Raw genomic sequence first — 23,383 nt, 5'->3', positions numbered from 1 at the left:
CCATACAAAGGCTACAAAAGAGAAAGAGAGGACAGGGCTGAATAAAGAGACTGGCTTTTTCCAAAGCACTTCCCCACTATATATCTCGTTTCACAGAGACTTGGGCTATCTTGATAAAAAGAGATCCAATGGCCCTATCAAACTTTCAGTGTAGGTAAGCATCAAGAAAAAAATCTATATATATTTTTATAAAAAAATATTTTTATATTTTTACAAAATATATTTTTATATTAAAAATATATACATATATATAAATATATATCTCCACCTGGAAATCTCAGTTATTTAGCTGAAAACTCAATGCACCTGAGGAGGAATTGGTAGGTACTTTACAGTGCACTGCAATACATTTGAATGCATGTGAAAATCAACTTCCCTGAACCACAGCTGTAATTTGCTTGACGAGATAAACCATTCCAGATGTCAGCCTCCATCTTTTGAACCTCAAACTTATTTCTAATGTTTGTCTTCCAAAATTAAAAATGTTTTTGCTTACATAGCATCAAATGTAGCCTGTATAAAGACAAAAGCCTATTCCTGATTTATTTATTTATTGTTTCCACAGTGAGTTGTATCTGAGAATGGAACTCAATTTTTCACTGATCTTCTCAGAGTTCTGGAGACATCTGTGTGCTCACTCACCAGACACCAAACAGCACGCATAAGTGGTCATTGGAACTTGACCTGCGGTCTGCAACCAAACTCTTCATTCTCTCCATCAGTCCAGACCAGCTTGGTCTACACAGGGACACGCTATACTGAAAGTAAAGATAGCCATTGAACTAACTTGGCCAGTGGGCCCGCTGGTTATCATTAACTTGCTCCCTGGCTCAGGTCAGCTCTAACCATGCCCAAGAGAAGCTGGGGGCACAACTCCCTTCAGTGACTTCATGCACAGAAGCAGTATTGATGAAACTGCTCCTTTCATCGCACATCATCTCCTGTACACCTCACTGGATTCGTGGCATAAATCAGCTATCTGCAAAATCACACTTAGAAAGCATCACAGGAGTGGGCTACAACAGCACACAGGCATTATTTTAAAAAGCTTTGAATTGCAAAAAATACATACCAAGTTAATTATCAAAATAGTAATAAGAATGCCTGCCCTCTTGGCTCCCAGTCATAGAGTCATATGGGACCAAGAGGAGCAAATGTAATTTTATTCCAAGCCTCTGAAGCTCACTGTGGTCATATAAGAACAGCAGGATTTGGCCCTCCAGGGTCATCACTGTTATTACTTAGATTACAGTAGCACAGAGCAACACCACAGAGCTGCCACCCGTCTGCTCATGATGGGGCTCCCCTGGCCTTAAGAGCTTACAGTCTAAATAAGACCAGGTAGACAAGTGGAGTGAGAAAGAAAGCACTTTTATTAGGCTCAAGAGATTAAGAAACTTGCCCAAGGACACATACAAAGCCTTTGACAGATCCAGGAGTTTAACCTAGATTTCAGCATGGCTCCTTGATGATGAACACCTATCTTCTCCCAACTTCTGAGTATCTCTTCAGCTGGGATTTAAAGTATACTCTGTGTCCGTAAAGCATCACCAGAGATGCTCTCTTATAGCATAAGATTATTCTGACAGCCTTTGCATGAAGAGAGATCACTTTTTTTGCCAACTAAGTCGGAAGAACACAGATGGATGAACAAAGTCAGTGGCAGGTGAAAGCCTTTAATTCGAGGGCAGACTATTGCTTCACCAGCTAAACTAAAAAAACACACAGCACAAAAATCCACTTGACAGAAACGTTACTCATTAACATTCCTTCTATATCTACCACGAATGATTTCTTCAGAGTGCCCACGTGAATCCGACAGGACACTGCCTCCCCTTGCAAGCTCCCCACAGGGTACCTCAAGGAAATGATGACCTCTAATGGTAAATAACTCATTTTCCAACACATTTTTTTGGCCGCAGGTCCCTCAGCCGAGGGCTGGGCTCCCCCCGCACTCAGCCCCAGCTCCCCCTGCCCAGCCACCGCCGTTCAACCCACACCTTCCTACCTGTAGTAGCGACGGAGTAAAAGCCCAAACTGGCCTCATCCCCTGCCATAAAGCCCCGGGGAGCAGCAGAGGTTGCTCAGAGCCGCCCCTACAAGCCCAGCCCGGCCCCACAGGGACCTACTCCCGCTGCCCCCTCCCCGGGCAGCGCAGCCCCGTCCCCGCCTGCTGTACCTGACCCTGTCCTTCTCCGCCCGCCGGAGCTCCGAGTCCCTCTGCAGCACCTGGAAAATCGTCCTGGCTTCGTCCTCGCTTAAAAAACTGAGGTCGGGCCCCCGGCAAGCCGCGCTCATGGCTCCGCTCACCCCCGGCAGGGGGGCAGCGCCGGCCCCCTGGCAGCGCGGCGCCACAGCGGCATGGCCGAGCCAGGGCACCACAGCGCCCGGCCGCCGCCCGCCGCCACCGCCGCCGCTTCCCTCCGGAGGCCGCCCCCGGTTCCCTCTGGAGGCGGAGCGGGGCGGGGAGAGGCGGAGAGGCAGCCCCAGAGCCTCCCCCGGCCCTATAAAGCCCACTCCGCGAGGCAGCGGTGGGGCGCCGCGCGTACGGCCGGGGGGTTGTGGTGTTTGCTCTCCTTGGGGAGAAGTGGTGGAGATGCACAGCCCTCTTTCCTAGCTGCTGGAGCACAAGAGATTTGCCCTTCCTTCAGTCTGCTCTCCCAGAGACCCAACCAGCATCGCTCATGGCTCAACTCTGGTCCCTTTTGGGGCTGTCTGGAGCTGGATCTGCCCTGACCTGGGGCAGCTGCTGGGCTCTGCTCACAAAGCCCACCCCCGCAGCCCCCTCTACCAAACCCTTGCCACCTAAACCCATTATATTAGTACTGAAATGCCCTTTGAAATACGTTGGTCAAAGAAGGACTTTATTTGGGATCGAACCGCAGATGTGATCACAAAAGCAGACACAATTCTTTCTATGGAAAATTGAGGTGGTGGATAGGGCACGGTATGAGCAGGAGCAGGGCCGAGCTGCATGCAGACACCTTCCCACCCCGCAGCAGGCTGACGTGGGGCCGCCGAAGAATGCTTCCCCACTAGGAAGTCGTGTTGGGCAAGTGGAAATAAGGACCTCAGAGCACAGCGGGAATAACAGGTTCCAGGAGGCTCCTGATTTTGGTGTAGCTTCTGGCATCACTCGTCTGGCCCAAAGAGGAGTTTACCGATTCCTGGTAACGAAACAACAAAAACAAGGCTATGAGACAACTGATGAAGAACGTAATGAGAGCGTGAAGGATTATGCTGCTGAGAAGATGTTGGGAGGAGGTGTCTCCAACAGAAAAAAGACACAGAGGATTTTTAGTAGGGTACAGGACACGCTTCTGGGTAAAGTCCAAACCTGTTATTTCAAAAGATGCAAGAGCCACCCCAGTCATCACTGCTGCATTAGCAGCTTACAGATCTTCTCTCTTTGGGCAAACATCCCGTCCTCCCTGTTCTGTTGTGTTGAGCACAGTGGAGTGACTGTTTCATTACATACTCAGCCATCATACCTGCAATCTGGCATTTTCTTTTCTGCTTTCAGAAGTTCCCTATAGGCTGGAAAGAAACTACAGAAACGGAATATCAGGTTGCAGACTTTCCGTCATGTATCCTTCATGGCTATGTTCCAGCAGAAGAAGCTGAGTGCACGCCATTCTCCTGGGAGTCTCCCAGGCAAAGGATTAGACATCACTCTCCCTTTCTACCTAGCACCTACAGGGTATGGGAAGCAATTGCTCACGGTGCTTCTCCATCACACTGGCAGGGCTGAGAAGGACCATGATGACTTTTCTCTAGATCCACTGCAATGCACTCGATTCAAATCTGGCAGTTTGAAAATAACAGATTTAAGCTAATTGTCTGAAAAGATGTCTGTTACTAGTGTGAGCATTTTTTCAGGGCCACAAGTCAGGGCCTCATCTATACCCTCTGCTGCCTTAGAAGTCATGTTTTATGTATATATATATATTTATTATTTTTATTTTTTACTTGTTATGAAAACCTCTAAAAATACATAAATACATACATAGAGTCCATACAAAGTACATGGGTGTTCATATGGGTTTACTAAGAAATTAAACACTACTTCATAAAGAAAGAGTCCACATCCCCCACACGTAGTTTGCTTACTTTGTAATTGTATATATCCTACAATAATTTTAAGAATTAAATTCATATTTTTAGGTTTCTGCAAATCTTTTTCTTCTTTTCTAGCAATCTGACTTTTTTTTTCTTTTTAATCACCAAGTCGTATGTTAGAATACAATATTTTCAGTGCAGAGGGGAACAGGGAGAAGACCCTCATTTTGTATATAAGCAATGTGTAGCCTTTCAGGTAATAATGAGAAAGAAATAAATTTTTCATTCTCTACTAAGTGACAGGATTATTTAGTAGGGTGTTGAGTAGGTACACTAGGGCCTCCAGAAAGATTCTGCCACACATCACTGTAGTTATTACTTCATGCACTCTAAATCCAGAATTTTTAGAGATTTGAGTATAAACTTGGGCATCTGGTAAAAAGACCCTCATTTTACACAGCTTCTTTAGCATGCTATATCACCACTACAAAACATGTATTGGATCATGACTAGAAATGGGTCCTGTCTATGGAGTCATTTGTCACATTCTTATTTTGTGGAGAACAACCACCTTTCCATATCTCTTCATTACTCCTTCTCAGTTTAAAGATTATGCCTTTTTCATATACAGATCATGATGGCAAGAAAATACCACCTGCATTCCAGTATTTAGAGTCTCTAGCACCTCATGTGCTTTAATTTCTGTTGCATAAACTCAAGACAGGATACAGGCTCTAAAACTTTTTCCATGATTTTAGCTAAGAGCTGTTCCAGGAAGCTACAGAAGTGTTTTCTTGTAAATATGCAGCATTTCTTCTGTTTAGCAACCTGAAACAGAGGGCCAAAATAACATATGAGATGCTGCAGACATGAGACATGTCTATTAGTAATGTTAATTGCCAATGCCACTAAAGAGGATGCTGACACATACCTTAATTACAGGGCAAATTCTTCAAAAACTGCACTTTACAAATACTGTTGTACTAATGGGTGGTGTTAACTCCACTTACTCTCAGTGGAAGATTTCAAAGCGTAGAACTGCAGAAAGCCAGAGGGTCTGTTTCTGTAAGCTGATCTGTAGCTGGAGAATAGAGGGGAATGTGCAGCAGGGTTGGTTGCATCTTATAGCAATTGGCCTTGAGCCTTGGAAGAACTGTAAGATCTTGTCTAATCCTGTTGGACTAATTACTGTGTAAATTGTCACGCAGATTAGTGAAGGCTAGTTTAATTAACTCCTTGAGCTAAGTGAAAAAGCCTTCATGGCCATGCAAAGAATAAATATGAAGCGTCCGTCATTTAAAATGTATTAAATCTGCTCATTGTGTTCGAAATAAAAATTTCCAACACTAACCTAGGTCAAAAATAGTTTGATCAAAAGTGCTCTCAAAAACAAAAGCCGTGCCTCTCACTGTGTTTAATAAGCCCATCATTTATATCTCAGTTTACTGTAATAGTGGTGATTGAGCTATTGCATTAAGTTAACTAATTGTCCTGCTGAGTTTCACGGGACACAGTGGGTTGCAGTGTGTGGTTCCCACTGCCACATGTAGACATTTCCACTCAACAGTGTCCTGCAGGATCCTTAACTGGGCCCTCAGCTACCACTTCAAAATATCTTAAGACTTTCATTTAGGCATTTTAACTGTGAAGTGCTGCACTTTGAAGAATGCCTGGATGTCAACATCCAAATGCTGCTCATGTTATTATAGCTGTTTGTGCACTACACAACCTCTTGTGAGGCAAGCCGGGAGCCAGGACTGGGCTGAGCAGGTTGCAGAGCGTAGGCCATTTTGTCCACCCTGAAACCGCCACAGGCACCGCAGGGAAAGTCAATCTTCGAGGTACACCCCACTCACAAGTCAAATCTTGCAGCCTGCATGGCTGCAGACTGCTCCGTTTCACAATTTCCTCAAGCATTTCCTCTCTCGGAGCCTCTCATTCACCTTCTTTGCTTTTCCTCCCAGTCACTTGAGTATATGGGCCTCTCCTTCTCCCAGTTTTAGACTCTGGACTGCTGACATGTTGGCTTTCTGCACCATTCACCTACTCACTGCTTTTGTTTCCTCTCATCTTAATAATATATATTAGCACTGCATGCCGGCAAGGAGAATTGGTCATGAGATGTCTGCCAAACAGAGTCTTATGAACTTAACAGACTTAAGACATGGAGTCTTATCCTTGCACTTTTTGACACTGCTTTCCTTGTATTTGGTGCTGCTTTGGACAACAAGGCCTTGACATCCCTTCTATGTGCTTTTTGCTCGTGCATGGATGTCTGTCCTTCCTCCCTCACTTCTAGGATTCAGATAATGACTAGTTCCTCTGTGAGTACCCTTCAGGACTGCACTTTCTCTGGGCTGGAGGCAAAATTGTGAACAGGATCCCTCATGGGACAAGACAGGTTGGGATTTTAGGGGGTTGCTATAGGGGACTGTGGCCTGGAGAGGTATATGAAGAAGGAAGAAGGTGCTTACCTGTACGTCTCTGTACAGAAGTATAATGGCACTGCTTGAAGGAATGTGTTTTGTTGAAATGATACAGGATTTCTGCTTCATCAGGGGGTACTCACATGTCTGGTGTCCTGACTGACAGAGACATAGGTTGGCTAGTACCATATGTAACATCTATTCTCTTGGCAGAAACTATGTAACCTTCTCTTCCTCCTTAAATAATATGCACATAAGCATAATCACCAGAGGCCAGTACCTGGGACACAGCACAATTAAGCATTTAATATATTAAGGTTATATGCCAGTGCATGCAACCTATTAAGACAGGCTTGAGTAAAGGTAAGAGGAATCAGGTGTGACTAAGCAATAAAGAAGGGCTGCTATTAGAATCAAGAAAGCAACCTTCAGAATGCTAAAGTCATATCCAAGTGAAGAAACTAGAAAAGTTCAAAAATCCTGGCTGATAACATATGAAAATAAAATTAAGCAGACCAAAAAAAAAAAAAAAAAAAAAAAAAAAAAGAGGAGGAACAACTTTAAACCAGCACCAAATCAAGATGTGGTGTCTGAGCTTTAGACACATCAAGAAGCTCATCAGAAAATCTGTAGGGCCTGATCAATGATCAGGGTATAAAAGGAATACTACAGAGAGCAGAAGACCTTTTCAGAGAAGAAATTGATGTTCATGGTGGAAGAAACTAGGGAATCCCACATGCCAGAATCCTTTCCCAGGAGAGAATCTGACTGAAGCCAAAGTGACTGTGAAATTGATTATGTGATGAATTAGCAATGCAAACATTAAGAGATCACCAGTACCAGAAGTTATTTCATTCAATGGTTCCAACTAGAGTCACTGTAGTCTGTAACTGTAGTCCTTGATACCTGAGGACTGGAGTGGGACAAATAAATACCAGCTGTAAAATAGTTTTCTGAGAGAATTGAGGGAACTACAGGATTATGCATCAGACATCTGGGTAAATTTGTGGAAACTGTAATAAAGGACAGAATGAGTAGTTACCTGGGTTAACACAAGTTACCTCAGAAGAGTTAATGTGGTTTCTAAAAAAGGGAAATCCTACTTTGCAGTCTTCTTTGAGATTTTAGAAGGACGTCAGCAAATATTTGGATAAAGACAGAAAAGTTTATGCCATCTGCTTGAACTTTTGAAGACTTTTACAGGACTGTGAACAAGAGTTTCCAAGGACATTTAGTATTCATGAAATTAAAGACAAGATCATTTTATGAGTGAATAACTGGTTAAGAGTTAGGAAACAGATGGTAAGAAGATGATTAGTTATTACACTTAGGAAGGTCACCATTGGAGTTTCCCAGAGCTCTGTGAGGGGATTTGTGTTGTCCATTACATTTTGAAGTGATCTGCAGAAGTGAGCAGTGAGATAAGGAAGTTTGCTGGTGATACGAAGATACTCAGGACAGAAAGGACAAACACAGACTGTGAGGGACCACAAGAGGCCTTTGTAAGACCAAGTGACTAAGAAATGAAAGGGTAGGTAAAATTTAACTTATTGAAATATTGGTGTGTGTGGAAAAAAATCCCAGCTTCACATATAAGCAAGCTTTCACACGTAAGCAATGGACTCTGAGCTATTACCATTCAGAAGTGAAGTCTTTATGCCATGCATAACTTGTGAAAGTATCAAAAAGCAAAGCAAATATTAAATTTATTAGGACAGAAAAATAAATCCATGTTTCACCTACAACTTGTATATGAATATGGAATTCTACATGGAGTGTAGCATATATTATATATTCATATAAATAGAAATATAATAATATAAAATAGAAATATATTCACATGTAAATATTTTGTGAATATATACCGTGAATATATAATGATTACATATTCATATATATTCTTTATATAGAGAATGTATTATATACTCATGCAGGTTGTATATGAATATGTAAAACTATATATTAAATATAGAATTAGAATACAGAATTCTAAAAATTCTGCATTTCTATATGGAATGCAAAGAGTAAAAAGTGATTGACTCTGGCATTTATTCAAACACAAGAATGAGAGGCCATCAAATGGAGCTAACAGGAGCTGATTTCAATCCAAGCAAAAGGAGAACTTGTGCAAGTCCTTGCCAAAGGATTTTATGGATACAAAAGTTTATATGGCTTCAAAAGGAGATGGCAGAAGTACTTAATGGACAGATTCATTCAAGATTATTTAATAGAAAAGGCACTCAGGAAAATGCGTGAGCTGAGAATAGGCACATTTTGAGAGAGCCTCATATACCCCTGAGGTAGATGGAGTGGTGGTCTGAACCAAGATGAGCATTTGCATATTCTAATGGACATAGCCAGAAAAACATATATGTGAAATCTGGGAAGGTGGGCTCATGTTGGGTACCATCACCTCTGGATGGGCTGTGGACCAACCGTGGCATTCCATAGCAATAATGCCTTGGTGTTAGTGATTTGTTCCTGGGATCTCCTTTTCCACATAGCCAGATCCATAGCTGTGGTCAAGAGCATGTGTTTTATGCGGCTGCAGAGGACTCCTCATCTTATAAACAAATTCCTGAGGTTTTCTTTTCCTGTCTGCCTTCTGTTCAGCTGTTCTGCAAATGTGGTCTTGACCAGCTGCCATGAGATCTTCACTAACAGCTTGAATGATGAGATGGAATGCAGCTTCACTTCAGTAGCTTCACTAAATTGAGGGGAGTGGAAGGTGTGCTGGATGGCAAGGCAGTTATTCAGAGGGACAGTCAATAGCCTCAACAAACTAGAGAGAGAGCCTGACAGAAACTTCTCAAAGGTCAAAACAGCAAGAAAAAAAAACAAAAACAAAAACAAAAAAGGCAAGTTAAAAAGTTAAACACAAGTAAAGCCTTTTATTTGCTCATGAAAAATCCTATGCAACAGTGCAAATTGGGAACTGGCAGGTTAGAAAGCAGTCTTTCAGGGATCTGGGGGTCATGGTGAACAAGCTAAATGTGAGCTAGCAATGTGCCCTTGCACAAAAAAAGGCTAACTGTATATGGGGCTGCATTACTAAGTGTAGACAGCATGCTAGGGGAATTGGTTATTCCCTCTCCATGACACTCAAGAGACTGCACCTGGAATGCTGTGTCTGGTTTTGGCCTCCCAATTACAGGAAACATTAGCAAACTGGAGCAAGTCCAGTGGAGGAGCACAGAGCTGAGGAGGAGGTTGCAGCATGTGACACCTGAGTAGAGGCTGAGAGAAATGGGTTTGTTCAGCCTGAAGAAAAGGGTAAGTGGATCTAATTGCTGGGTATATCCTTCTAGTGGGTGATTACAGAGAGAACAGAGCCAGGATCTTCTTGGAGGTCCAGCACAAAAGGAAAGGGGAAAATGGATGTAAATAGCATTAAAAACAAATCTTACTATTAAGAAAATCCAACCAACCAAACATGGTTGATAAAACTCTGGAACAGGTTATCCAAGGAGACTGTAAATGGGCAAAACTTGAAGTCTCTGTCTGTCTAACATTGAAGTTAGCCTAGCTTTGACCACGAGATTCAAACTGATGACTTCTCAACGTCTATCTAAATTATTCTATGGTTCTGTGATTCTAAGTTTTTTATAGCATATATGTCACAGTTAGGTCTTCAAAACAGAGATTTGCAGAGACACATAAAGCTTCTGTGTACTGACTGAAAGATATAAATGCAACCCATTGTGAGGAATTTTGTTTCATGTTATAGATAAGTTCATCTTTTACTATGGAATAATAATCAGATCATCAGAGACATTATCAGCAACTTTGATTGGTTTCCTTAGAATCTCACAATATCAAGTACTTGGTGAAGAAACTTTATGGATCTTACAAAAATCATCATTTAATTTTAATTTAATAAAGAGAGTAAAAATAAGTAAAATGTAATAAAAATCTCACCATCTAAAATAAAGTTACTTAACCAAAAAACTTTTATTCAAATCCTCTTTTTAGAAGACAAGATGCACTAACTGGTATAGTGAAATCAAAATGCCTCTGAGAGTATACCAGGGAAAATTAATATAAATTGTTGAGTGAAAATGCCTTGCATTTCAGCTAAGAAGCAGATTGTTTATAGCTTAATTATATCACAGATAGTTCTCTGTTCTTCATTAGTGCATAACTCCAAGAGTGCTTTTATTGTGGGAGGACTGCTAACGTAAAGCAGAATTCTCTGCTTTGGGATCAGGAAAGCCGAGGCACAGATGGAACAGAACTTGGCAAGGGATGCAAAGAATAACAAGAAGGGATTCTGTAGGTACTTTGGCCAGAAAAGAAAGTCCTCATAGAGCGTACCTCCTCTGATAAACGAGAAGGAAGAACTGGTTACAACAGACATGGAGAAGGCTGAGGTACTCAACAAATTCTTTGCCTTAGCCTTTGCTGCCAGTCATGCTTCCCACATCTCTCAAGTCCCTGAAACTCAAGGAAGGGACTAGGGGAGCAAAGTCCCTCCCACTGTAAGCAAATAGCAGGTTTGAGACCACCAGATGAAAACAAACGTGTACAAGTCTGTGGGGCCCGATGCCATGCACCCCAGGGCCCTGAGGGAATTGTGATGGGGTTGCCAAGCCTCTCTCTATCGTGTTTGAAAAGAAGCTGTGGATGCCTCATGCTGGAGGCATTCAAGGCCAGATTGGATGGGGCTTTGAGCAACCTGGTCTAGTGGGTGGCATCCCTGCCCCTGGCAGGGCGTTTTAATTAGATGCTCTCTAAGGTCCCTTCCAACCCAAGCCATTCTATGATTCTGTGATTCTTTGTATAGGGAAATTATATCAGAATCTAGTTCTTATTCTACTGGCATAAATAGATACTTAAATGCCCTTAACAGTGGAAGTTGGAGGTGTAGCCCATTCACATCCTTAAGTATCAGTGGCTATTGATGTTGGTCGTCTACAAATACAGTGTCAGAAGAATAAACATTCTATAAAAAAATATTTTTTTTCCCTTGGCAAGCAAGTTCCACCTGCAAGATCAGGTAAAAGACATATTTAGGCTTCAGCTAAACTCACTAACTAGTCCTCTTCTACATACATTGACAAGAGGTCTAAATGGCTTCAGCTGCCAGAGGAAATACTCATTTTACCAAGTGTAAACACTTGTAATATAGACAGGTCTCTTTAAGTGAGTTTGCCTAATTACCTTTACTTTCAATGAAGAAAACCAAATACTTCTAGCACACAATTTATCTCATTCTGAAGTAGACATCTAAAATGGGTCAGATGAATCATGCCTTAAAAGAGGCTGTTTCTCTGCATTGAATATAAAGTGAGTCTGGCATGGCTGGCTGAGAAGTGTACACTGCAAATGTCTGAAGTTAGGTGAGAGGAATCCCATCCCACCTGTTTGTACACATAATAAAAGAAGAATACCAATATAGTATAAAAATGAAAAATGAACAAACTGTCCCCAGGCTTTAAAACAAGTTGTTTTAATCTTGAGCAATTCAGCTCTTAATTTAGGGTTAGATTCAACTCCCATTGAAGTCAATAGCTGTATGTTTTGAGAGGAATTTAATGAGGCTTGTCACTTAGCTTTGTTTACTCTCTCATCAAGGATATTTAACTAAATTCATTTAGAAAAGGCTATCCAGTGCTTAATGGGAAAGCATATTTTATAAATGTGCTTATACTTTGAATAGGATTGTTTTGAAACAGGGTTTTTTTTCCTTCCAAGTTTTATATTAAATATGTAAGCAGTATCGATAAATCCTTCGTGATATATGCACTTAATAATTCTAATCCAAATAACACCAGGAAGTACAGATGTTTGTTTTCCTTCCCCAGGATGATTTGCCCTTTAATTAATATGTGTTATACATTAAAAAAGCCCAGTGGGATGTTGCTGCCTTATTTAAGTGATGGCTTTGGAACTTTGCGCTGTCAGTTTTGCAGAGATCCTCAGTGATGGACCCCAGATGATAAAAGGTAGGCAGTACAACGGAGGTTTGGTTGGAAAGTCTGATGAAAGCATTAGGGACCTAGTATAGGTGATGAAAATGAATCTCTATCTAAATGAAGATTTACTGTGTAGCTCAGGTGTAATCCAGTCCTGATCTCAGTGTGAGGAACTGAAGAACAAGGGGGCATGGACTTGCATGACTGTGACCGTGGCATGGAACTCCAGAGCCTTTGTTAGCTCTAATGGGAGGGGAAGCCAAGTGATTTGTGCTGTTTTCTCCTTGCTGGATTCATCTTAAACATCAGTCTGGCTTCACAGTTAACTGCTTTGCCTGAGCACCTAGCAAAGAGGTCTTGAAAAAGGGGAGAGGGAATTCTGTCAAAGGCAGGAGTGCTGAGAACTGGGGATAACAGGTTGCGCAGCCACCCCGTTTGACAACCCCAGTGCAAAAGCAAAAGAGGTCAGCTTGGAAGGATTGTTCTAAACACATTAAGAATCAAAGTAGCAACTCTACATATTAATAACAGGATTAAATTAAAGTAAAAGAACTGGATCAGTATGGGAGTGGCTGAAAGTGAGGGACTCACCAGTGCACCTGGACGTAAAAGATGACAATTTATCTAGGTGGAGAAATACAAGCAGCTACAGCAGCTTGGAAAGAAACCGACGACCCCATTCTTGTGGAAAAGGAATTTTGCTGAACAAGCAGTGCCGTAGATTAGCTCTGTTTGCCGTGCCATTGCTAGCTTTCATCCACCCAACGTCCTGCCTGCTGTAAGCATGTGAGGGAGGACTGTGTGCTCTGCAGAGTTCTTTAATGATGGGTGCTGAAGATAATGGCCACCAGGGTAACTTCAACACCTTTGGTGCTCTGCTTCCTGGCAAATCTGTGCTGGAATTGTTCTAATTGTGTCAACCTATATTTAGGAAAATTTGGTACAGGCTTGCTAAAACTCTGGGTCCTGAAGGAATGCAGAATTAAGAAGTCATTCCTGTTCTAATTAAATTAGTTACATTAGTAGTTTTCCTGCAAATTATCATTTTGTTAATTAACCTTGCAGAATTTGTATTTCATACTGAAAGAAAGGTGAAGTTTGTGCACATTAAAAATGGCAATGATATATAATCCATTTTATTTTATTTTATTTTGTGAGAAATAATGAAAAAAAAACCAGAGAAATGTTATCAATAATCTACAGGGAAGGTGTGAGAGGTTGCATATGTATTAATTCATATAACTGCAACATTTTGGGGTAACTTTTTACATGGTGATATGCTATTTATATATGATCTCATTTTCTTTTAACATCAGCCATAAATTCTGTATTATACGGGTGTATTTCATCAGAAGAAAGAATTACACACTGTTTTTGTAATGCTGTAAGCACAGGAGGAGTTTCAATTTCTTCACTACTAGCACAAAAATGCTAGTAAAAGCACTTGGATGGCACAAGAGTTTTCAAAATAACTTCTTCAGTTTTAGCTTCATTTTATTTACCAGCTCACAGGAACTGTGTAAGTCTCTTTCTTAAAAGCAAATGAAAAACCAAGAAGCAAAAGCCTTAGTAATGCTTGTGCTTTAAAGGCAAAGGGATTTATGTGGGATTAGTGTGTTCATAGAACAGTTGTGTTCATCTTCTGTGCTGGATTTGGTGGTGAAAATGTTGCCACGTGATCAGAATGACAGCAGGCATTACCAAATTCATAGAATTGCACCATGATGTTTTTGAGCCACATGCAGCATGGGTATTCAGTCTGTTATCACAGGCTGATCTGCAAGGACTTGTCCACCCTGCAGGTCCTTTGATGTCAGTCCTATTGCGTTAAAGGGGTTCTTACATGACACTGGAATACCTAACACCTGTTTTCGAGATGAGTTGCTGCTCAGGAAATAGGAAATGGCATTGGTAGGATTGACAACTTTAATCTGGTTGAAGTGTACCTAAGTGTTTCAGCACTTTGAAAAGAATTACCTGGGTGACACACTGTTACTCAGCGCTGGCAGAAGATGCCTGTACCCGTATGACTCCCAGCAGGACAAATAATTAATCTGGAGGGAGTCAGGAGCTGCCTAGCACCCTTAGCTCCTCTCCCAGTGAGCTCTGATGATGACAGTTACTTTTTGTATGATCTTTAAAAAAAAACACAAAACCAACAAAACATTGTTAGCAGCTGGACATGCTGTCCTGGGAATGAGTAAAGGAAGAATAATAAGGAAAAAACAGTCATGTATTTCTAAGGAAGAGCTTACTCAGAGCAGCAAGGCTTTTCCCTCTCTCCTTAATGTCCTTGGCACTGTGAGGCACAGCCAGGAGATGCTCAAAGAGGAGCCAACAATAATTATGTGCCTTTGCAATTAACCCTTGTCATAGATTATCATTGTTAAGGTCAGAGTAGCAAAAATACTTTTTCCTTCAGACACATCCTCATTCAAGATCAGGAGCATGATGTTTGTACCCATTTTCAGTCTGCCCTGGTAGCAAATAACAGATTTGTATTAATTCAATTAATTTGTATTAATTAATTGAAAATGCTCTGTCAGTCAAGCCCAAGGCATTTCAAGTGCTGTGGTGGGTTGGCCCCAGGCAGCAGCTAAATGCCCACCCAGCTGCTTGCTTACTCCCCCCACAAGAAGGATGGGGGGAGACTCAGAAGGTCAAGAACAGGGAACTTATGGGTTGAGATAAGGACAGTTTAATAGGTAAAGCAAAGCTGCATGTGCAAGCAAAGCGACATAAGGAGTTCATTCAGTGCTTCCCGTCAGCAGGCAGATGTCCAGCTGCTTTCAGAGAAGTAGGGCCTCAGCACGTGTAATGGTTACTTGGGAATATTAATGACAAAACCACATAACTCCCCCCTCTCCTTTGTCTTAGCTTTTATTGCTGGACACATCATATCATAAGGGATATCCCTTTGGTTAGGCTGTACACAGCTGTCCTGGCTCTGTGCACCCTCAGCCTCCTTGCTGGGGGGGAGAGCAGCTCTAGGTGGCCCTGCTTGAGCAGGGGTTGGACCAGATAATCTCCAGACATCCCATCCTGCGATGCTGTGATTCTGTGAACTCCATCCCGGACAGACAAGTGCTGATTTTGTTCTGCTGCTGCTGAAGCAAAAGTCATCCCAGGAGAAGGGGAACAGCGGTGCTGGAAGAGCTGCCTGGAGAGGAGCCTGTTGTCTCTGGGGAGTGTCTGAGGATGCTATATCACCACATCAACCTACAGATCAATTAAAAGTACGTAACGTTACATGTCTGATTGATGCCTATCTGGGAGACAAGCATTGTTACAGCCAGCATTCTCTCCTTCTCTCAGGTGGAATAAATTACTGTTCTGTCTGTGCACATGCCTTGTCTGCATTCCCAGTGCAAGCCACCACAGAGACCCCAGGCAGTGGAATCAGCCCTGGCTGCATGCGTGGAGGAAGGCAGCCGGAAAGCACAAGGCTCGGCTCCCCAGGTGGGGCAGAGGCAGAGGAGCTGGGGCCAGCGCCAGGGCCAGGAGTGGCTCCGCTGCTGCAGGGGTGTAGCGAGGGGTGCGGCCCCAGGCACCGCTCCAGAGGTGAGGTAGGCACGAAGACACGAGGTCCAGGGTGGGGTGAGAGCAGCCTGTGTGCTGGCAAAGTGCCCCGCTCCTGGCTCTGTGCCTGGCGAGTGATAAAAAGGAAAACAGGAAAGGACCTGCCAAATGACCTTCTTACCTGGGAAACCCAATTTTTGCTCCAGCATGGGCTATACCGTGCTGGTGCTCTAGATGCAAGGGGAGAGGGGTAAACAAGACAGGCTCTGAGGAAGGCAAATGCTCAATGGACAGACTGAGTGAAAAATAAGGAAACGTTTGGCTGAGGTGAGAGCCTGAAGAGAAAGAAAAAATGCCAGACTGAAACCTGCAGAATCCAGACCTGACAATTTCCAGCATCAATGACAAGGAGGCAGCAAGGAGGAACTGGTGAAAAAGATGGTGAGGCAGCTGTGGGGAGTCTAATACATCACTTGCACAGAGAGGCAATGCCTGTTGTGGCATAGTTGACCCAGCAACATATTTGGAATAATTTGCAGCTGGCAGAATGCTTCTGACTAGGTCACTGCCTTGTGTCATCAAGGTAAAGTATCGCTGACCTAGTTGTAGGAGGCACCAGCTCCACCTTAGTGATGGTCAAACCAGAGTGACTCCAAGAATGGGGAAGAAGAAGGATGCTGATTTGGCTGCATGAGAATCAGACTGCGTGACCATGTCTGAAAGCAACTGGGAGGTTAGAAAGCGCATAGAAAAGTGCTGGTAGCGTGGCTTGAAGGGGGATCCAAAGGAAGAAGTATTTCTTAGTCACTGGCTTACAGCCTTCTTCAAAACTTCTATTAGATTTTTAATTCATATTATTTAATGACATAGTTCTCTGTTACCACTGTGATAGAATGATACAGTTCTCATTTAACAGAAAATAGCAAACATCACATTTGTGTTCATTCCTCTATTCCACTTCAGGAATAAAACAAACAGTAAAATTTGCCACCTGTAATTCTATATGGACCAGAAATTCTCAGACCTATCTGGAAATAGAGCTTGGCTTCTGGACGTGGACATTACCTTCCTGCTGGTGCATTGTTACTCTTAGGAGACAGGACTTTGGTCAGATGATGAGCAAACCAGGATATGCAGTGAGATAATGGGTATTTTTTCTTCCAGTGAAAATGATCTCAACCAAATAGCCCTGCATACTGCCTAGCTGCTTGGCTTCAGGGTAAACACAGTTTATATGTACCAAGGTATTTGCAAACTGGTTAAGTAACCTTGTTAAATGGGGATCCACTTAACCATACACCTAATACAAACAATTTGTTGGTAACTTCATGAAATAAGATCTTGCTTCAGTGCAAAGTGACTATAAATTGGAGGCATTGTTAATGAAAATGCTAGCATATTACGTTCATTAGGTGCTAATGTAAGCAATTGTTCAAAGTACAAGGCAGTGGAGCCATTGAAGATTTTTCTTATCTTCTGTCTGTTTTTCAGTACGCAAAATATTACTGTTATTTTCCACCTACTCCTCCTAAATCACCTTCCTGATAAAAAGATAAATCCAGTACTTCAGGTGTAGTTACATATGTCTTTGCTGTATTGTAACATTTCTAGATGATCTGAATCTCTTTAGTGAGTGATCCTTCAGTCGATTTTTTTCCCCACTATTGCCTGTTTTTGTCTCTCTGTGGGAAGAATTTATTGCTCTGGCACTGTTACATGTAGAAGCCTTTGCAGAAGATTAATGAAATCAGTTCATCTCACTTAACGTGGTATCAATGAAGGTATCCATTTAAACACTTGGGAATGATGTCACTTCAACAGCTGTAGAGCTGTAGATATGCAGATATAACAGTTTACATATCCTAGCATGTAGCTGTGCAATGCACATTATAAATAGCCTGATCAACAAGGCAATAAAATACAGTTGTAACTCACAAATTTGACTGTAACTTTATTGATCTGATTGGACGCTCTTGGAAGACCTAAATGAAAAAAATACTAAATAAGTACATACCTATTTTAAAAAAAGTATTTAAAAACAAATCAACACATGCCACTGTTTTTGAAGGATTTTTTTCCTAGGAAAACATAAGTTGGTTTTGTTCATTTTGGAATCTGGGAGAAGAGGGCAACCCTTGCCACCAGTTCTCATCTGCTCAGATATCTCCAAACCAGGTCTTGAGTCAGAAGAAAGGTCTCTAAAGGCATGTACCTATGTATGGTATGAATTGACAAGCACAACTTCTATGTCTGCACTCTGCACTGAAAAACTCAATCTTGAATTCCACATGAGAAACTAATTTGGTGCTGATATCTTGATAATTTTTGGTAGCAGCATTTTATCTTTACTCCATCCAGTAAAAAGTTGATTGAATACCAGAATGTCAACTGAGACCATTCAGATACTTCAGAAGTAACACACTGTGAAAGCTTCTTGCACATCTAAGCTGCTGAGCACAATGGAAACAGTGATAAATTTACAGTGAGGGCACCTAAAAATCCATAGATCATTGGAGGGGTTGCAAGAGTTTTCACACTGTGAGTGCAGCCTCTTCCTGGCAGCTGCTAGAAACACGGAAGTGTTGCTGTGAATCCCTGCTCCTCCACGCTCCCCTGCAGCGTGGTGTCAAGCTGTTGAATAATCAATGAATTTAGCATCCTACCGTTGTGTTGGCAAGTAGGGTTTGAGACCAGGGAGTGCATGGAACCATTTGCCTAAATTTCTCAGATAAATGCCTTGGAAAATAGAGATACAATTTGATAATTCATAATATGGCTAACTTGTAATTCCTTTTAAAGATACAATTATTTATGTTTATCACAGCATTTGTATAACCTTTTTTGTATTTCTTGAAAGAGCATGCTTTTTCAACAGCTTGTTTTTCACTACATTTTCTGAGCTTTGAATTGATACTCTTATCCTTCATGAATTACAGTTCATCTCCAAAGCCTTTATTTCACGAAGCACAACTTCCCAGTCCACACTGGCCAAGAACTGGCACAGAATCAATTCACCTTCACCAGGATTTTGGGGCGGCTAAAAATGCAGTTATCTATTCCAAGCTATAGCTTGGAATTTGTTGGAAGTTGTCTTGCCTGCCTCACAATGCTGAGGACCTGGCTTTTAAAAGATCCATGTGACACCAATCTGTCCTGGTTGCATTTGTTGCCCATTGAGCCCCTCCCTGGAGCCGCAGTAATTGGATTTGTTGCGGAAATGCATCCCCAAACAGGAAGTTTTGTTGTTAATATTACTGCAAGGAATGGGGTGGAGTGGTTTGAACGAAGATGCAAAATATCTGCTATCACCAGCGAGGATCAAACAGGTGGTGATGCACAGGTGGCTTTGGTTGTTACTGCTTTGAAAGGTGACAGTAGGGAAAGCAAAACAAAACACAAAGAGAAATGGTTGTCACTTAAAGCTATTGGTCTTGTGTTATATGGTCTTGTCAAAGCTATTGATCTGGGATTCCCCAGATCACCATGTTCACTTGTGCCTTACTATCTAAAACAATTCCACAGTAGAGAAAATAAATCTTTTTATTCTCTTCTATGACTCTTTGAGTATAAGTAGCAACTCAAATGCCTTTTCCTTTTTCTTAAATTTAGAATAAAAGGTCTCACTGTGTATCCTGGATTTTCTTTCTGTTCTTTAGTTCCTTTTCAAGCACATGTTTTTTCACTGAAGATGTGTCTCCCTTTTTTTTTTTTTTTTGTCATTTTTGTATATTTTGCCATATTATGCCACTATGTATTATGCCAATTTTTATGCCACAATAAACACAGTAAAGATAGATTTACAATGAAATGCAGTAACAATAATAAATGTGAGGAAGAACAGAAGTTTTTTGTCACCCCAAATTTGAATTCACATTTATTTTTCCCTGATCCTGTGGATACTATCCTAAGCACAGAGGCAATGCGTGACGATGCAACACTTTCCTGCCATGGTGTGCTTCTGCGAAATCTCTGAGTGGTTACCTGTGCTTCTTACAGATTCTTACAGATTTTTTCTTCATTTTTCATATACTGTGTTTGAAGTACCACAAACAGAGTGAAACCCAGGCCTTGTGGACAGCTACAGCACAACTCCAGTGAGGACTGGATTTCAAGTCTTAGCAATATTTGAATTGCTGTGTTTAAAGGGAAGCAAGTGTTCTGGGTTGTCTTCTAAGGGATGTTAAGTTACTTTATTTGCCCTTTCAGTGCAGTTTAGGTATTACTATTTCCTGATACTAGACAGCTACTGCGGGACAGGATGGCATGGAGAATCCAAACGGAAGGACAGTGATCACTGAGTGCAGTTTTGTCCTGAGCTGGATGAGGAAAGCCACAGCATGGCCATGTTCTCTTTGCACTTCACTGAATACACAGAAGTATAAATTCTTCACAGACTGTTTACAATCTGGGGTTGAAAGCTGAGTATTGTTGTTAAAGCCCTTCATGTAACCATCCAGCTGGACAACATTCACATATACAACATAGTGATATACAGTGATAGCACCGGGGTTTTCTGTTGCTTTTACTTTTAGTTTGTACCTTACAGGATAATTGCTAGCTTAAATATAGATAGTGAACGCCTAAGTAGCAACCTTATAATAGAAACAGTCTCTTCATAACTGAAATTTTATGGGTGGTGACTATCAACTCGGAGGTCAACATTGGTATTTACAAAGTTGGGACTTTTTTTATCTATGTACATAATTTCACCTTTATTTATATTGAATTTTAATTGCTGCATTGTTACGTGGTCAATTATTCTACAGCCTTCCCAGGAAACCCTTCATGACACTAGATAACGTGATGTCGGGAGCAGCAAGGCTGTGCTGTAAGGGAAGGGGAGAGACCACGAGGCAGGCAGGAGCAGTGTCCTCACTGGCAAGGCACAGTCACTAGCACCTGAGCAAGGCAAACAGGTCCCAGGGTGGTAACCCAGCTCAGCCTCCTTCCAATGACTGATGGACAGACATGTCTGTGGTGGCACAAGGTCAAGCCAGAGAGTCAACTCAGCATGTCAGGATCCAGGTCCAGGTCAGCAAGGCGCCAGGCCAAGTCAGCGAGGCGCCAAGCCTACAGATTGCCATTAGTAATCTCCCTTTACTCTTCAAAATATCTACCTACACAAGAGGCAATTGTAAGTATAGCTAAAATACTGTTCAGGCGTATTTGATCCCTGTTTTACAGCTAACAATATTGTATTGCTGTTCTCTTTGTGAGCAAAACAGGAGACTGCCAAGTAACATCAGCACTGATGAGTGCAGACAGTTGGGTGGTGCATGGTTATCCATGTCCCCTCTGGAAGACATGAATCTGAGGTTTGTGGTGAGATGTTTATGCCACCAAACTCTGCTGAGAGGCAGAGCCAGATAGTTTAGACTGACCAGCTGCTTTTGAATTTGGTAGGAACCAATGCTCTGTAGAGCTGTGTAGAGATTTTTTTTTTTTAAGTTTAGTTTAGTTTAGTTTGTTTTATAAGTTGTTAAACCTGTACAACTTAAATCTGAAATAGAGATCCTACTTTGATTAAAGAGTACTGAACTCAATAAAAAGATTTGTTTAGGCTTTAACTCTGCCCATGAACCAACCTCATTTACTGAAACAACTGCTTTCTTGAATGGTCTTGTTGATGCTAAAATGATTTATAGGATTGCTAAATGAAATGAAACTGGAACGCTAATCTGCTGAGACGCTTGGTGAAGCTTTTAAGGTCCATCCCTCATTCCTGAAGGTGTTAAAGCTAGGCAGGATGGGGCTTTGGGCAACCTGATCTAGTACAAGGTGTCCCTGCCCGTGGCGGGAGGGCTGGACTAGATGATCTTTAAGGTCCCTTTCAGTTCAAACCATTCTGTGATTCTATGATCCCGTGCTTTCACATGCCTCTGACTTTGTGTCCTTACATTTGGAGAACATTAAATTCTTTGGGGAGGGGTGACAGACCATCAGTTCCAGCTTATAGGCACTTAAATGTCATGTCTGCATGTCATGCTCCCGTTATAGTCAGTGGAGATCCAGTCAATACAGATAATGGACTGGAGTGGGATACAGATGACTAAATGAGATGGCTCTTTCCGAATTAGTCAAATGGCTCTACAGTTTCCAGTGGGCTTACACATAAGCATCTAGTGCCCTAGGGTAGATGAGCGTCTGCACGAGGCTGCCAGATGTGACACAGGGCAGACGGGAGATCTGTGCCCTTCGGGAAAAGCCACTGGGGCTCAGGCAGGATGCCTAGCTCAGATGGCAACAGACAGACACGTGTGAGCCCCCCTATTTAGATACCTAAATTTACATGCATACAGCATGGAGCTGAATGCTGCCCCTGGGATCAGATTGTCAAAAAATGTTAAGTCATTGTGTCGGTTTGTCTAACAAAAGTATACAGAGTATCCCATAAAAAATAAAAAATAAAATAAAATAAAAATTGATTTTCTTAACAATGCTTCTGTTTTCATTTTTTTTTTTTCCTGTTTTCTTAAAGCCAGCAGTAGTACAGAAATTTTGTAGTTGTTAGCTTCAGAAATCAAACTACTCATGCACATGGTTCTCTACACCAACCATCACGGAACTGATCTAATACTTCAGAAGGGAACAGTAGAGAAATCTGCACAGCTTCATCACCACGTTGCTCCCCGTAAAACCCTTTCTGTGTGTTAATGAGTGTGTAAATAAGGACATCAAGCACAGCAGCCACAGAATTTGGGCTGATGTGGAATAGTATCACCCCTCTGAAGCTTGGGGTGGCAGAATTTTATGCCTGCTGAGAGTGAGCCTTGCTGCTGTTCCCCCTCTATTTTTGAGAACACAGCCATCACTCTGGTTTTTGGAGATCACAAAATATGACTTTGCATTTACATATGGGATGAACTTGGTTTGACAACTTTACAGTTCACACTGCTGGTTTTCATATTGGCCCACACTAGGTTCCTACCAGAAGACAAGTACAGGGATTGTTAGCAGGAGTGGTTGAGGTGTATGGAGAGGCACTGGTCTGACCTCACCTCTATCAGTGTAAACAGGTCCTGCTGAGGTAGTTTAGCTTCAGTTTCCTTTTGCTTTCCCACATTGTCTTTCTGTGATTTACTCCCAGCCTACATCTCCTCTCTAAAACTAGTCTAATGACCCATTACTATCAAATATAGCTCTAATGAGCATAAACATTTAAACCAAATTTAATTGCTACAGCCAGAAATATGCAGATAAATAGGACTGGTTGGGCGGATTACACTTCACAGCCACACAAAGAGGTGTTTTTAAGTCATTATAAACAGGAGAGAAATATGCACTTCAGAGTTGAGCAATACGCCTAGTGAATAAACTACAGAATCAAAATAATAAATTATGACTCTTTCTCCAAACGTAAGAATAATCAAGCATACACACACAAGGATAATAAGGCGTAAGTGCCTGCTGCATTAGTACAGCGCCATTTCTTTGCATATCTGACAAGAGCTAAGTATATTTTAC

General features: G+C 41.8%; 1 protein-coding gene and 1 long non-coding RNA gene across 4 annotated transcripts in view; one reads left to right on the top strand and one right to left on the bottom strand.

Moving 5' to 3' along the window:
• Positions 1-2,461, bottom strand: part of EXPH5 (exophilin 5) — a 34,369-nt gene extending 31,908 nt beyond the window's left edge. The window contains exons 1-2 of one of the 3 annotated variants that reach the window (XM_038175644.2): positions 2,180-2,452; positions 643-758 (exon numbers count right to left, since the gene is read on the bottom strand). Coding sequence is in view for 1 of the 3 variants with exons in the window: in XM_038175623.2 (XP_038031551.2) it covers positions 2,180-2,298 (119 nt within the window). In the remaining 2 variants the exon portion in view is untranslated. Of the gene's footprint in view, positions 1-642; positions 759-2,179 lie in introns of all 3 variants that reach the window. The other 2 variants (XM_038175623.2, XM_038175657.2) reach the window with 2 other exon arrangements.
• A 9,845-nt stretch (positions 2,462-12,306) lies between these two features.
• Positions 12,307-22,242, top strand: LOC119716173 (uncharacterized). The gene is made up of 3 exons (XR_005263950.2): positions 12,307-12,430; positions 15,278-15,636; positions 15,716-22,242. It is a non-coding gene; the product is annotated as an uncharacterized lncRNA (long non-coding RNA).
• Positions 22,243-23,383: the final 1,141 nt, after the last annotated feature.

This window comes from Anas platyrhynchos, chromosome 1 (assembly GCF_047663525.1).
Source record: "Anas platyrhynchos isolate ZD024472 breed Pekin duck chromosome 1, IASCAAS_PekinDuck_T2T, whole genome shotgun sequence".
Classification (NCBI taxonomy): Eukaryota; Metazoa; Chordata; class Aves; order Anseriformes; family Anatidae; genus Anas; species Anas platyrhynchos.
The sequence above is the reverse complement of the archived record's forward strand: the minus strand, read 5'-3'. Positions and strand labels throughout refer to the sequence as shown.